Source organism: Salvelinus sp. IW2-2015, unplaced genomic scaffold (genome assembly GCF_002910315.2).
Source record: "Salvelinus sp. IW2-2015 unplaced genomic scaffold, ASM291031v2 Un_scaffold1604, whole genome shotgun sequence".
NCBI classification, from domain to species: Eukaryota; Metazoa; Chordata; class Actinopteri; order Salmoniformes; family Salmonidae; genus Salvelinus; species Salvelinus sp. IW2-2015.
Genome location: NW_019943025.1, coordinates 124,358 through 140,575, shown reverse-complemented (window position 1 = coordinate 140,575; position 16,218 = coordinate 124,358). Strand labels below are relative to the sequence as shown.

Sequence of the window (16,218 nt, the reverse complement as noted above, 5' to 3'; positions counted from 1 at the left end):
TGCAAAATAGGAAGCTGATTCTATATTTAACTTTATATTGGAGATGCTTGATGTGAGTCTGGAAGGAGAGTTTACAGTCTAGCCAGACACCTAGGTATTTGTAGTTGTCCACATATTCTAAGTCAGAACCGTCCAGAGTTGTGATGCTGGACGGTCGGGCAGGTGCGGGCAGCGATCGGTTGAAGAGCATGCATTTAGTTTTACTTGCATTTAAGAGCAGTTGGAGGCAACGGAAGGAGAGTTGTATGGCATTGAAGCTCATCTGGAGGTTAGTTAACACAGTGTCCAAAGAAGGGCTAGAAGTATACAGATATTGTATATAGTGACACATGTAGCACTGAGATGCAGTACCGTAGTCCGCTGTGCCACTCTGGAGCCCATATACAGGGTATGTTTCTAAAGGTTAACTTCTCCTCTATTACAGCACAATAATGTCTCCATGTGTTTCAGTGTCAATATGACCGATTCTGTTGGACCAAACCTCAAATTCAAAAAGCGAGTTGAAACCGTTTGTCAGAGAGGAAGAAGTGAACTCCGATCTTTGTTGTTGTGATTGGTAGGGGGGGGCTTGGGAGAAAGCGACAGAGCAAGAGGTTTCACCAAATCTGTGCAAAATAAGCCCAATGCGTTTCTATGTGCTTACTTTCAACCTAAGCTTGTCTTCTGCCTTCCCGCCTTTGGGACAACGACTCCTATTGTTAGGGCGGAGACATAGCATCTCGTCATTATTTACAGATCTCTGGTGTAAATGCGAAGGTCCACAGGGTCGAGTAAAAATTCACACATTGTGAAAATGTTCCCAGGCAATAATTGCACATGCGTCTGTGTGGATGGCTCGTGCAGATGTTTCTCTCACACCACCCTTGATTTAGCTAGCTAACTAGCATAATTAGCTGTAAACTGGTCGAGATGGCTTGTTCACAGAGGTGTGCAGTTGTAACTTGCTTGTATAGTTAACTAACTAACAAACAAACAAATAAATGCACTGTCAATCAAAGACGTAGTGCCCAAGTCTTATCACATCATCCCTAAGCACTTGGAAAACCATTTCAAGCTTGTGGGTCAGTTTGTGGATCTCGAGCGCTGCACGAGTGGAAACGTTATGGAACTCCCTCGTCTGCTTCTGTTAAGGGGAAAAGTCCTCAATGAATTTGACATTAAATGTAAAGAATGATACATTTGTATCTGTTGGCCATCAATTAGCCTATTAATTGATATTCCTGTGTAGGCTACAGGGGTCTGGCAACTGTAGCCTACCATTTTTTACAATAAATATGTTGAAATTACGATATCACTGGAGTCATTGCAAATCAATTTGTGCCACTTATGTAGCCTACCTGGAGCTGGCAAACTGATTTAATAAATAGCCTATAACTTCAGTGTGTTGTTGTTGTTGCCTTGTGTTATTATGCAATTATTAACCTATTTAATCCCATCAGCCACAATAGTGACTGTAAAAAACTTTTCAGTTATAAGGCACAATCATTTTTACTGAATGACGTATCAATGCATTTCCAGCAAATATTGAAATAATAAAGGGTCTCAATAAAAGATGTGCAGTGTCACATGTTTAGTGTGAATTGTCTCATGACCAGAGCTGTTTACTTCCTGGTTCCACCATGAGAAGAAGATGGTTTCATCAAAGCTCCCAAACAAAAGGTTAGTAAAGTATGTTAACATAAAGATAGGACAAAGATTTTTGGTACACATCATCTTTAYGGTGTCTAGTATTGATATATGCATTCGCAATTACTCAACTTTGTTCAGTGTGGTCATAGAATGAGTAAACATGTTGACGGCAACAATAGTGACTGGCGGGATAACACAGTGCATCTAGGTATACACACCACGCCATTCCCCAACCTTGCAGTCCTCTGCTGCAATGTAAAGTACAATAAGACAGACTTACAGCCTGACAGACAGACAGACTAACTGACATAATAATTGCATGCATCCATGACTGTGTACATACTTACTGTAACTTCGTAGATTGACAAGCTAAAACCAATTATACATTCCAAAAAGTAGGCACTGTTTACCCTCTTCCTCAGATAAATGTAAAGATGCATCCGTCGTTCTCTGAGATAGTGATCTTGGAGGGGATGGAGAGGAAGACGGCCATCCCTCTGGGTGATTATCGCTCCTCAGAATCCGCCATCGTCCACATCAGCACCTTCCAACGAGGGAGTTCCCCAAGTCTGTCATCTCCCTGACCTCCCCCCTCAGGGGAAACCTCTTCCTCTGTGGGCTCCTCCGGAAGCTGCCAGGCCCTCCCTGCACCTCCGAGCTGGGGCGAACGCTCGTCCTCCTCCGGGACCCCGACCTGCAGAAAGAGGAGCGGGTAGAGGAGGTGGAGGATGAAGGGATGGATAGTGGAAGACGTGTCAGATGATTCAGGGCTTCCTCTGGACCTAGACATGGTGTCTCTGGACATGGTGTCTCTGGACTGCAGCAGGTCTCCTGACACACTAGAGGGCGCTGTCCCTACACCAGGGAGACTACACCCAGCCTCGTCCTCTTCCTCCCTGATTCTGCATCCTAACTGCTGGGGCCACAAAGTCTCCAACGCCCCATCCATCCTCTCCATCGTATGAACAACAACAATGGCTCAGTGACGGTGGTCGTCGGCCGTCTGATTGGCTGGAGGGCTAGTGGGTACGGCGCCGCTCCTGAGCAAGATGAGGTAATTTCCTGTCCGGGKTGCTGTCTGATTGGTCTGAGCTTTCCAACCTTGTGCCTGAAGGGGGAGCCGACCCCTCACCGCATTCTGCACCTTGCGTGCCTGGGCTGCCACTACCGGAGGTACAGATTTAGGGAGGGCTCCCCCAGTGGGCTGACTGACCAACAACATCAGTGACATTACTGAGACTGACTGGTACTGTTCAGTGGTGCTATTACTAGGTATCACTACTGTTAGGAACTGGGGAGCTGATGATGATGATGATGAAGATTGCTGCTACTTGAAGGTGCTTCTTCTTCCCTCAAACCTCAGTGTTCTTCCCATAACCCTCTATGATCCAGGTATCCTCTCAGTGTGGGGATGTTGTTAACAGCTTGTGTAACTTTGAAACAGCATGAAAAGCAATTCTCCTTATTTACTTATTGTACTGATTATTCCACCCAAAGTTCTGTGTGTCAGAGGGAGAGAAAGAATGTCTGAGACTGACAAGATGACTAAAGTTTGTCCCCTGATGTCAGTTTTGAAATGTTAATGGTTCGCTGGTCATTTTCCTGTACCTGTGACTATGAGATTAGAGAACTGTCTGTAATAATTTAATACAAAGTGTGTTTAATTCTTTTTTTTTTTTTACACTGTTGATAAGAATCACTTGATCCTTGATTTCATAGGGCTGCTGGTTCCTTGCCTGTTGAGACTGACTGGTTATGTCTGAAATGGCACCCTAATTCCTATATAGCGCAATACTTTTGACCAAAGTTCCATGGGCCCTGGTCAAAAGTAGTGTACTATACAGGGAATAGGATGCCATTTTGTCTGTCATTCCTAGAGCTTATGGTGTGTTTGTCTCCCTCTGCTGGCTTGGATGACCAGGCAACTCACATGGCTGTGTCTCAACTCTTAAATGGCTTATTTTTCCTCATACTCTTTCCTTCTAGGAGAAGCTATGCATGACCCAACAAGGGGAAACTCCAATCCTTAGTTATAGACCTGGAGGTTTTTCTTAGTCAGTTCACTTGGTCAGGAAAAGGTCCTGGACATATTAATATTATATCAACTGATATGAGAGGACTTAAAAAGTTAATGACTATACGGCTATAGCTATTAACCTTTATAAACAGTTCTTACCACTTTATCTAATGGTATGACGGAAAGGAGGAGGAGGAAAGATAAACCAGAGTATTGGGACGTAGCCGGTCTGACTCAACTGTGCTGAGAGTCTCTTTGTTACTTCACAGTTTAAACCACATGATTTACAGAGTCTGGACAACTGTATACATCTATTCAAAGAATTCCACTGTTCCAGTCCATATTGATGATGTCATAAAACATATTTAATTTCCATCATTGCATAAAAGATAGCCTGAAATAATGTTGTTTCTACCAGAACCTGTCCACTAGCCTTGACAGCCACACTGACCTTGCAAGCTTACATGCATACAGTAAGTATGTTTCAATACTAGATCAGTGTATCTCACGAGGCTATCCTTCCTCATGCAAGGCACTTCTTATTAGCGTAGTTACCAGGATGGGTATAGTTATAGACATAATGAATACAGAACAGAAACCAGGATGGGTATATATAGATATATGAATACAGCACGAACAGGATGGGTATAGTTATAGACATAATGAATACAGACAGAAACCAGGATGGGTATAGTTATAGACAAATGAATACAGAACAGAAACCAGGATGGGTATAGTTATAGACATAATGAATACAGAACAGAAACCAGGATGGTATAGTTATAGACATAATGAACACAAACAGAAACCAGGATGGGTATAGTTATAGACAAATATGAATACAGAACAGAAACCAGGATGGGTATAGTTATAGACAGAAGAATACAGAAAAGAAACCAGGATGGGTTTAGTTATAGACAGATGAATACACAACAGAAACCAGGATGGGTATAGTTATAGACATAATGAATACAGAACAGAAACCAGGATGGGTATAGTTATGACAGAATGAATACAGAACAGAAACCAGGATGGGTTAAGGTATAGTAATGAATACAGAACAGAAACCAGGATGGGTATAGTTATAGACATAATGAACACACAACAGAAACCAGGATGGGTAAAGTTATAGACAAATGAATACAGAACAGAAACCAGGATGGGTAGTTATAGACAGAATGAATACAGAACAGAAACCAGGATGGGTTTAGTTATAGACAGAATGAATACACACAGAAACCAGGATGGGTATAGTTTAGATATAATGAATACAGAACAGAAACCAGGATGGGTATAGTTATAGACATAATGAATACAAGAACAGAACAAGGATGGGTATAGTTATAGACAGAATGAATACGAACAGAACCAGGATGGGTATAGTTAGACAGATGAATACAGAACAGAAACCAGGATGGGTTTAGTTATAGACATAATGAATACAGAACAGAAACCAGGATGGGTATAGTTATAGACAGAATGAATACAGAACAGAAACCAGGATGGGTATAGTTATAGACATAATCAATAGAGAACAGAAACCAGATTGATCTCATGAAGGTACAGTATAAACTTAAAGCTATAAACTAAATTGAACAGAAAAGTGAGTGACAGTCTCACTAATATTTTTTAACAATCAACCTGCTTTTTCAACCTAAGCTTTGTAATGCTTAGAGCAATAAAGGTAAAATAATGAATATAAACACAATTCTGCATTACCTCACATCCAGTGAATAAATTTGAAAACAATTCCCTTGCATTTGGAACATGATGGAATCCATGTGTGAGTACACTACATCAGTGGTGGAAAAAGTACCCAATTGTCATACTTGAGTAAAAGTAAAGATACCTTAATAGAAAATGACTCAAGTAAAAGTGAAAGTCAACCAGTAAAATATTACTTGAGTAAAAGTCTAAAAGTATTTGGTTTTAAATATACTTAAGTATCAAAAGTAAATGTAATTGATCAAATGTATAGTATACATATTTTTTTTAACCTTTATTTAACTAGGCAAGTCAGTTAATAACAAATTCTTATTTTCAATGACGGCCTAGGAACAGTGGGTTAACTGCCTTGTTCAGCGGCAGAATGACAGATTTTTACCTTTTCAGCTCTGGGATTTGATCTCGCAATATTTCAGTTACTAGTCCAACGCTCTAACCACTAGGCTACCTGACTTCAAATTCTTTATATTGAGCAAACCAGATGGCACAATTTTCTTGTTGTTTTTAAATTTACGGATAGCCAGGGTCACACTCCAACATAATTTACAAACAAAGCATTTGTGTTTAGGGAGTCTGCCAGATCAGAGGCAGTAGATGACCAGGGATGTTCTCTTGATAAGTGTGTGAATTGGACCATTTTCCATGGTTTGTCAAGATTGGTGTGGAAGAACTTGACTGGAACTTGACTGGTCTGTACAGGCACCTGATCTCAACCCCATTGAACACTTTTGGGATGAATTGGAACGCTGACTGCGAGCCAGGCCTAATCGCCCAACATCAGTGCCCGACCTCACTAACGTTCATGTGGCTGAATGGAAGCAAGTCCCCGCAGGAATGTTCCAACATCTAGTGGGAAGCCTTCCCAGAAGAGTGGAGGCTGTTATAGCTGCAAAGGGGGCCCAACTCCATATTAATGGCCATTATTTTGGAATGAGAAGTTTGACGAGCTAGTGTCCACATACTTTTGGCCATGTAGTGTACCTCTAAAGACACCTCTCAGAGAACGTTGATGTAGCTACAGTTTTAAACTGGAACAGACCAGACAGAAAAATGCTAGGCCTACGCAATAAGAGAACATTGATGTATATAAAGGAGGCTTTAAATATAAAATAATGAAGCCAAACAACTTGTAGAATGTACAGCACTGTTAGCTATAGACTCATTGAGTATTGCATTTATTTACTCCACCTCCCACTGCAGCTCCCACTGCTGCGCCAACTGTCATACCAACTGGGCCTCCAACTATTCCCAAAGCCGCTCCGATTCCGATACTGGTAGTTGCTATTAAAATGTGTTTTCTTTTTTCAGCTTTCTCTCTAGCTTCTCTTTCTTGTTTTCTCCTCAGCTTCTCTTCTTCTTCTCTTAGACGTTCTCCTTCAAACCTTGCCTTCAATTCCTCCATCTCGCTGCATCTCTGCTGTTCATTCTCTTTCAGGATCCTTTCTTTCTCTTCTTCAATCTTTCTCTCAGCCTCCTGGAACATCTCAGTGGTGTAGTGGCTCCCTCCATTCCTCCCAACCATAGAGTTTATCTTCTGAAGCAGTTCAGTCACCTGAGAAGGGTTCTGGACTTTGTTGTTGAAGACATGATACTGTCTATGGCATTTGTCAACAAATCTCAGAAGATCTGGACTCTCAAGTAAAAAATCATTGATTGTTCTTCCTTCAAGCTCACCTCCACGTGTGAAGAGAACCATGGTGTATTTTGAAGCCTTTTCACCAAAGAGTTTCTGAATGATTGCCACCGTTTCCTGCTCCTCCTTTGTGAATCGACCCAATGGAATCACAACCAGGAACACATGGGGACCAGGAGCAGAGAGAGAGATGCACATAGCGATCTTTCTCAGTCCCTCCTCATTGGACAATGTAGTATCAAACAAACCTGGGGTGTCGATAACAGCCACAATTTGCCCATCCACCTTTCCTCTGGCCTTTTCACAGTTTGATGTCAGAAAAACAGCAGAAAACCTTGACTTAAAAACATTTCTCCCCAGGATGGTGCTTCCTGATGCACTCTTCCCTGCTCCAGTCTTACCGACCAGAACAACCCTCAGCTCCTCTGTTGGTCTCTGTCCTGTGGGATGATGAATATTACCTTTTTAGAGGTCAAATGTAGTACTCATTTTGTTCAGTGCAATAATATATAGGTAGCCATTGTTGAAATTGTAGCTGAAAGTCACTATGAAATATTGATAAACAGTCATTGTGAAATGATATCCCTGTGGCGCTAGGCTAGGCTATGCTAGTCAGCGTTTCTGATGAGGAGGATCCCGGATCCGGGAGGGGGGGTCGGTAGAGGAGGACACATCACTGCACTCTGTACTCCATAAACTGGTGATCTCTGTAAACTCGTCGTAAGACCCACTGGTTGATGCTTATTTATAAAACCTTCTTAGGCTTCTGAGATATCTACTACCGCCCTCATACTCCACATAAAACAACCATTCTGCCAGTCACATTCTGTTAAAGGTCCCCAAAGCACACACAAGCCTGGGTCGCTCTTCTTTTCAGTTCGCTGTCGCTAGCGACTGGAACAAGCTGCAACAAACACTCAAACTGGACAGTTTTATCTCAATCTCTTTATTCAAAGACTCAATCATGGACACTCTTACTGACAGGTGTGGCTGCTTTGCGTGATGTATTGTTGTCTCTACCTTCCTGCCTTTAGTACTGTTGTCTGTGCCCAAAAATGTTTGTACACTGTTTTGTGCTGCTACCATGTTGTTTTGCTGCCATGTTGGGTTGCTACCATGTTGTTGTCATGATGTGTTGCTACCATGCTGTGTTGTCATGTGTTGCTGCCATGCTATGTTGTTGTCTTAGGTCTCTCTTTGTCTAGTGTTGTGTTGTCTCCCTCGTGATATGTGTTTTGTCCTATATTTGTCACAACTTCCACCGAAGGTGGCTCCTCTCCCTGTTCGGGCGGTGCTCGGCGGTCATCGTCGCCGGCCTACTAGCTGCTACCGATCCATTTTTCCTTTTCGTTTGTGTCTGTCTGTATGGTTTACACCTGTGTATTATTAGTTGATTCCGGTGGGTATATTTACCTCCGCTGCCTGCGAGTCTTTGTGCGGAATTGTTTGCTGTGGTGACGTTATTTAGGGGTGCGTGTCTGCACCACAGGGTTTCTTTTCTCACGGCAGTTGTGCCGTTTTGGTGTTGAGTTTAGTAGTAGAGGTTTCTCCTCCGTGTGTAGCGTTTATTCCCTGTGTGTGGCAATCTCGTTTGGACGTGTTTCAGTCCCATGTTGTAGTTGTGTTGGGACGTCTCATTAAACTTTTGCCACTGGGATTTCCTTGCTCTCCTGCTCCTGATTCCTGCACCTCCCTCCGTTAGGAGGCACTTAACAATAAATATTTTTTTATTTATTTATATTTTTAATCCCAGCCCCCATCCCTGCAGGAGGCCTTTTGCTTTTTGGTAGGCCGTCATTGTAAATAATAATTTGTTCTTTACTGACTTGCCTAGTTAAATAAAGGTTAAATAAAAAATGAAATAAAGAATGCACCCAAAGAAAAATCCTGCAGAGCATTGTATGCAATAGAAAATATATTATTAAAAGTCAACATCCCAGTTAGAGTTTTGACCAAAACATTTGACAGCATAATCCTACCAGTAGCTCTTTACGGAAGTGAGGTTTGGGGGCCACCTAATTAACTGGACTTTAAAATGTGGGACAAACATCCAATTGAAGCCTTACATGCAGAATTCTGTCCGAAAAATCTACAACTCCAAAGAAATACACCAACTTACGCAGTTAGGGCAGAATTAGGACATTTTCCAGTGGTAATGAAAATACAAACGAATATAATAACATTTTTGGCTACACCTAAATTCAAGTCCAAATTCAAGTCTCCAATTTAAAGCACTTCAAACCCAAGAGCTGAGCCCAGAAACGAGCCCTCTCAGTCAGCTGGAGTTGAACCTAACCAACCAAGCTGACACCAGCACTGCTTCAAGAGAAAATATTACGATAAACAAAATCATCAACCAATCAAAGGACTCATATATATACAATGTTGGAAAAACAAAATCACAAAGCTGACAAAATTGCTATCTGGCCCTAAACAGAGAACATGAATTGGCTGATTATCTCTACTCTGTCAGAGATATGAAGCAAAGACAGATCCTTACCAAGTACAGGCTGAGTGACCATCAATTGGCAATAGAAACCAGCAGACATAAAAAGACATGGCTACCCAAAGAGGAGCGTGTATGTGGGCGTTGCACGACAGGGGAGGTAGAAACAGAGATGCACTTTCTCCTTTACTGTGAGAAATATTCCTCACTCAGAGATGGATTATTCAGAGAAATTATAACGATTATTCCAAATTGTAACTTATTAAACCCAGAGGAAAATTTAAAAAATACTCATGGGTGAAGGAGCAATGGCTCGTCTTGCAGCCAAATATGTACTTGCCTGTCATAGCCTGAGGGACTCTGAATAATAATATCTGTATAGTAAACTGTAGCTTACTTATTATTAGTATTATTGTTACTACTATTACTATCATTATAATTCCAAATAGTGGTACGGGTAGTAGGGGTGATGGTAATTATAGCAGTTTAATGATGGTGGTGGAAGTCGTAGTAATGATGATGATGGTAGTTGTAGTACTGATGTAATGGTGAGGATGACAGTTAGTTATAAGTTAGTTATAGTTTCATTTTCCATGTGTAGCCTTTATATTTATACTATTGACTGTTACCATTTTATTGTTATGTTTATTCACTTTTTTGTTTTGTTATTTACTACCTTTTCTATTATTATTTTTCATTATAATGCATATTGTAATCATTGCTGCTTTGGAAATATTGATGCAATGTTTTTCATGCCAAAAAAGCAGATTGAATTTGAGAGAGAGAGAGAGAGAGAGAGAGAGAGAGAGAGAGAGAGAGAGAGAGAGAGGATGACTAGTTTGTCCAATGATGTTGGTTTGAAATGTTAATGGTTCGAAATTCATTTGTGTGTGTGAGATTGCAATACTTTTATATATAGTGTATGTAATCTTTACCACTGTTATTTTTTACAATATTGTTGAGAATCACTCTTGATTTCATAGGGCTGCTTATTCCTTGCCTGTTGAGTCTGGCTGAATGTGTCTGAAATGGCACCCTATACCCCATTTAGCCCACTACTTTTAACCAAAGCCCCATGGACCCTGGTTAAAAGTAGTGCACTATAGGGAATTTGATTCCATTTCGGCTGCATTCCCCTGAGTTTATGGTGAGTTTGTTTCCGTCTGCTGGCCAGGAGGGCACATGGCTGTCTCTCAGTACTCTGAAATGGCTTCCTGGCCTCTTATTCTGTCCTTCCAGGAGAAGCTAAACATGACAAGACCAGGAAAAACTCCAGGCCTTAGTTATAGACCTGGAGGTTTTCCCAGTCAGGTCACTTGGTCAGGAAAATGTCTCGGCCATTTTCATATAATATTATCTGATATGAGGGACTTAAAAAGCTTTATGACTACATGGCTATAGCTATTAACCTTTGTAATCAGTTCTAACCATTACATATAGCTAGTGATATGTAGGAAATAAGAAGGAAAGATATTGGGGTATAGCCGGAGTCTGGACCACTGTATGCATCCATTCAAATAACTCCACTGTTCCGTCCCATATTGATGATGTCATAATGACAATGGTACGAACACCGAATCATATGTCCATGGAACGACCGAGTCAGAGAGTGTAATGCAATGCATGAAGACTATTTTTAATTTTAAGGCTGCTTAAAACTTATTATATTTATAATGCAATATATGAAAGCTGCCTAGAAATCACGTATGTAGCTAGCTAACCCCCAAACCCTTCTGCTGCCTGGGATGTTGGTTGGTCTGTTGCTAGGTAGAATAATAATTTATCATGCAGATGTCTATGTTCTTCTCCAGAAACAACCCTTCCCCCTAGACACTTGTAGAGATCTTAGAGAACGTGACAGGTTGAATCAATATAGTGATAGCTTCACCTTTCCATCTGATAGGCTAGGTGAAATTTCTCCATGTTGCTTAATTAAGGATCAGACCTTTTTTTTTAAATGTTCGCCTAAAATTAAAATGACATACCCAAATTTGACTGCCTGTAGCTCAGGACCTGAAGCAAGGATATGCATATTCTTGATACCATTTGAAATGAAACACTTTGAAGTTTGTGGAAATGTGAAATTGTTGTTGGAGAATGTAACACTTATATGTTAACAGATACATAATTAACATAATACATAATAAATACAAACTAATACAAACTAAACATGTGTTTCCTATATATTTTTTTTCGTCATCTTTGAAATGCAAGAGAAAGACCATTATATAAGACATGGCAGGGGTTCAAACTGCAGAACCCAGTTCCTACATTTGAATATAAACATTTATTTTATCAAACAAAACTAAATCTTATTTTGGGACCCCCAGGATGACGAATCAGAGAAAGATTACTGAATGGAAGTACATTATTTACCTTCAGAGGTGAATGTATCAAACCAGTTGACGTGATAAAAGTTTTTTGTTGTTGTGCACTCTCTTCAAACAATAGCATTGCATTTTTTCACTGTAATAGCTACTGTAAATTGGACACTTCAGTTAGAGTAACAAGAATGTAAGCTTTCTGCCCATATAAGACATGTCTATATCCTGGAAAGATTGCTGTTACTTACAAACGTAATGCTAAACACATTAGCGCATGTTAGCTCAACCGTCCCGGTATAGGTACACCGATCCCGTAGAGCTTTTAAACCTGTCCAATCCTCTCAGATCTCCACCAGGGCCTATAGGAAGGGGCTAGTTAGGGGTTGTTTCTGGACAGGGCCTCTTGTTTCTACTACAACCCTTCCTCTACATGCAAGGCTCTTCTGATTAGAATTGTTACTGTAAGTATTATTATTATTATTATAAATGTATTTTTTTACCTTTATTTAACTAGGCAAGTCAGTTAGGAACACATTCTTATTTACAATGACAAACCCAGACGATGCTGGGACAATTGTGTGCCGCCCTATGGGACTACCAATTACGGCCGGATGTGATACATCCTGGAATTGAACCAGGGACTGAAGTGACTTCTCTAGTACTGAGATGCAGTGCCTTAGACCGCTGTGTCACTCGGGAATTACCAGCTTTAATAAACTGACATGATGATTATGTATGTTATTTGTGTTATTTAAAGAAAATTGAATACAAATAAAAACATTGAATGTAGTAATATCTGATATTTGTCTAAAATTGTCATTACCTAATGTTTACTGGTGACATAAACAGACACAGCAGAGCCAGGTCTAGAATATACATCTTTAGAAGTCAATGAGTCCACAGTTACAGACTTTAACATTAGAATGACAACAGTGTAAGCTGTATTCAATGCAATGCAATACAATACAATTGTAATTGAATTTAATTGTAATGTGACTAAGCCTAGGACTCTCGAACATTATTGTTTCAGATGTTCATTGTATCTTCAACAGCTTTCACCACTCCTTCCCCCACTTTCACCACTCCTTCCCCCACTGCTTCCACCACTTCTGCCCCCCCTTTCACCACTCCTTCCCCCACTGCTTCCACCACTTCTGCCCCCCCTTTCACCACTCCTTCCCCCACTTTCACCACTCCTTTCACCACTCCTTCCCCCACTTTCACCACTCCTTCCCCCACTTTCACCACTCTTTTCACCACTCCTTCCCCCACTTGCACCACTGCTTTCCCCACTGCAATAGTTCCGTTAGAAATTTGATGTAGAAAGCCATTGCTTTTTTCAGCTTCTTCTCTAGCCTCCCTTGCATATTTTTCTCTCAACTCCTTTATTTCTTTCTCCTTAGCCTCTTTTTCCATGTTCAGTTTCTTCAGTTCCTCCTCCCTGAGTCTCTGCTTTTCATTCTCTTTCTGGATTCTCTCATTCTCTTCTTTAATCGCTTTCTTCTGAGCTTCTTGTTCCATTTTCTTCATTTCCTCCTCATGTCTGAGTTTCTGCTCTTCATTCTCTTTCAGGATCCTCTCATTCTCCTCTTTAAGAGCTTTCTCCCGTGCCTCTTGTTTAATTTTTTCTTCTTGCAGTTTCTCCTCCTCTTTGCGTATCTTCTCTTCATTCTCTCTCAGGATCCTGTTCTTCTCCTCTTCAATTGCTCTCTCAGCCTCCTGGAACATCTCAGTGGTGTAATGGCTCCCTCCATTCCTCATGACCATCTTATTTATCTTCTCAAGAAGCTCAGTGACCTGGGAGAGACTCGTATCTTTGTTGTGAAAGACATGATATCCCCCATTGCATTGAGAAAGTAAACTTTTCAGATCTGGATTTTCATGCAGGAAGTCTTCAATTGTTACATCACCATCATTAAGAAGGTCTCCATGTGTGAAGAGAACCATGATGTATTTCGATGATTCATCACCAAAGAATCTCTTAATCATCTCCACGGTTTTCTGCTCCTCTTCAGTGAATCTTCCCAGCTTGATCACAACCAGGAACACATGGGGACCAGGTGCAGAGAAAGAGATGCACGGAGCAATCTTTCTCAGTCCCTCCTCATTGGTCAATGTAGTATCGAACAAACCTGGGGTGTCGATAACAGCTACACTTTGCTCATCCACCTTCCCTTTTTTCTTACCACATTCTTTTGTCAGAGAAATGGAGGAAAACTCTGATTGGAAAGCTTTTGTCCCCACAATGGTGTTTCCTGCTGCACTTTTCCCAGCTCCAGTCTTCCCCACCAGAACCATCCGGACCTCCTCATTTTGTGTCTGCATTTGGAGTTCTGTTGGATTAAATGGACAAGGCTGTTACCTTTTAAAGAGGTCTAGACTTCCTGTACCACATGTTAGCACATTTTGAGGAATAGCTACACTTTCAGTTTCACACTTCTTCTTGACACAAAGCAGTACTTCATGGTCTGCACAAAACAATCTGTGAGAATCGCCTGTACAGATGTAGAATCTTAATTTAAGCCAGTTTCATACAACTTTCAAAGTGGAAATTATAAACTTTAGAAGTATTTTTTTAACTCAAATATACAAGTCTCAATTTCCAGGAAAACCTTCAGCAACAAAATAATGATCTAATTAAGATCCTACATATATATGTGCTAGTCAATTTTTCTGCCATCATTTTTTTGCTAAATTGACTAACATTAAATACCAACAAAACTCTACGTGTTACTTTTATAAATTAATGGCCACAGTACAAAAAATAAATGTCTAATTCATGTGTTCCTTTTTAGAATAATTACATCAAGTGAGAAAGAGAATGAAAGAAAGAGAGAGAGAGAGAGGGGAGTGCTCTTATACAGTCATGTACAATCAGTGCATAGGCTACTAGCATAATCAAAATGATGTAAAGAAAAAGTGTTATGTAATGTATGTAATTAATGAATGTAAAAAAATAAATGAATACTAGATATAAGTAGAATCTCTAGTCCCAAATAAAGTGTTACCTAAGGTATTAATAAAACATTGATTTTAACTTAATAAGTATGATCTACTCCACTGACTCAACTTGACAAAAAATAAAAGCTGTAGAGTAACATAAAAAAATGTTCCCCACTGCTCTACATTATCATATGTCTAAAGTACCTGAAGTTCAAAGGAAAAAAACACATTGTAAAAAACATCACCAATACCCTTCTAACCCAAATAATTGACTTCAGTTCTCATCTCTGTACACTAAAGGCTACTCACCAGACTGAGAAATGTTGTTGTTCATGTTTGGAGTGAAGATCTGTCAGTCTCAAACACTATGTGAGAGTAGTAGTAGTAGTAGTAGTAGTAGTAGTAGTAGTAGTGTTAGTAGCAGTACTTTCTATGCTCCTGTAAGGATACTAAAGAGATACAGTGTGAGAGTGGGTCTGCCCACTTCTTTTATACAGCATCTCTCAGGTGCCCACCCCCTGACACACCCATAGGCTTTCTCTTCACCGTCATACATTTACTGAAATCCTTTCCCACTAGTTATGACTGAAATGCAATAAACCATTTTTTGCCTGGTCTAACTATTGGAGAACCTCTCACATTTAACGATTCAGTCAAGCCAAATCATAGTGAACTAGTAATCGGCAGTACAGTACGATTGGAGAATAATGGCCTTATTTGAGGCCGAAACTATTCAACATGTTCATAATTTTTCAGGACACTACGTGCCGTAGAGTGCCCGGGAGCTCGTGAGAGACATCAACCTCAAATTGCGTAAAAAAGTAATAATTACTCCACTGACTTATTTCAATGTAACAAATACCGTTAACTGTTTCTGTAAACTTGACAAAAAAAAGAAAAGCATTGGGGTAACATAACAATAATGCTCACCAACATTGTATTTCTAGAGCACATGAAGTTCAAAGGAACAAACACATAGGAAAAAACATAATCAATACCCATATATTCCAAGTAATTAACTTCACTTCCCACCTCTGTACACTAAAGGCTACTCACCAGAATAAGACACTTTGCTGTTCATGTTTGGAGTGAAGATCTGTCAGTTGTAGTAGTTTCTGTACTCCTGTAAGGATACTAAAGAGCTACAGTGTAGTAGTTTGCTCTTGTATTGATACTTATTTGAGGCCAAATCAATAAACAAAATATGTTAAGTGCACAGAAGTCTGTGAAAGGAATCAAACGCAAATTGCGTATGTGCACTTTACGGGGCTGTCGCATTACGTTTTACTCAGGGTTTGCTATGATTTCCTACAATTTGGGAAAATGCTCCTGGAGCTGATTGGGAGCCACGTTTGAATTTCATCACGGACAACTTGCGCATTTTAGCTAATTAGCAACTTTTAGACGACTTACTACTTTTTAGCTACTTTGCAACTACTTAGCATGTTAGCTAACCCTAACCCTAACCTTAACCCTTTTAGGAAATCCTCCCCTAACCCTA

The 16,218-nt window shown here is 40.3% G+C and overlaps 2 protein-coding genes and 1 pseudogene across 2 annotated transcripts; 1 reads left to right on the top strand and 2 right to left on the bottom strand.

Moving 5' to 3' along the window:
* Positions 1 to 2,857, top strand: part of LOC112071398 (dual specificity testis-specific protein kinase 1-like) — a 59,210-nt pseudogene extending 56,353 nt beyond the window's left edge.
* A 3,673-nt stretch (positions 2,858 to 6,530) lies between these two features.
* LOC112071397 (GTPase IMAP family member 7-like) lies at positions 6,531 to 9,526 on the bottom strand. The gene is made up of 2 exons (XM_070439373.1): positions 9,505 to 9,526; positions 6,531 to 7,444 (listed from the first exon to the last, which is right to left on the bottom strand). Exons 1-2 carry the CDS (start codon positions 9,524 to 9,526, stop codon positions 6,531 to 6,533), a joined length of 936 nt encoding a protein of 311 aa, XP_070295474.1.
* A 3,274-nt stretch (positions 9,527 to 12,800) lies between these two features.
* Positions 12,801 to 15,133, bottom strand: LOC112071396 (GTPase IMAP family member 7-like). The gene is made up of 2 exons (XM_024138850.2): positions 15,027 to 15,133; positions 12,801 to 14,107 (listed from the first exon to the last, which is right to left on the bottom strand). Exons 1-2 carry the CDS (start codon positions 15,049 to 15,051, stop codon positions 12,801 to 12,803), a joined length of 1,332 nt encoding a protein of 443 aa, XP_023994618.1. The 5' UTR covers positions 15,052 to 15,133.
* Positions 15,134 to 16,218: the final 1,085 nt, after the last annotated feature.

Bases quoted from the DNA above. Each gene is read 5' to 3' on its own strand.
- LOC112071396 (XM_024138850.2), bottom strand. From the start codon at position 15,051: ATGAACAACAACATTTCTCAGTCTG. The intron at 14,108-15,026 runs GTGAGTAGCCTT...TTAATCCAACAG, and splicing joins CAACAACATTTCTCAGTCTG to AACTCCAAATGCAGACACAA.
- LOC112071397 (XM_070439373.1), bottom strand. From the start codon at position 9,526: ATGGTCACTCAGCCTGTACTTG. The intron at 7,445-9,504 runs GTAAGGATCTGT...ATCATCCCACAG, and splicing joins GGTCACTCAGCCTGTACTTG to GACAGAGACCAACAGAGGAG.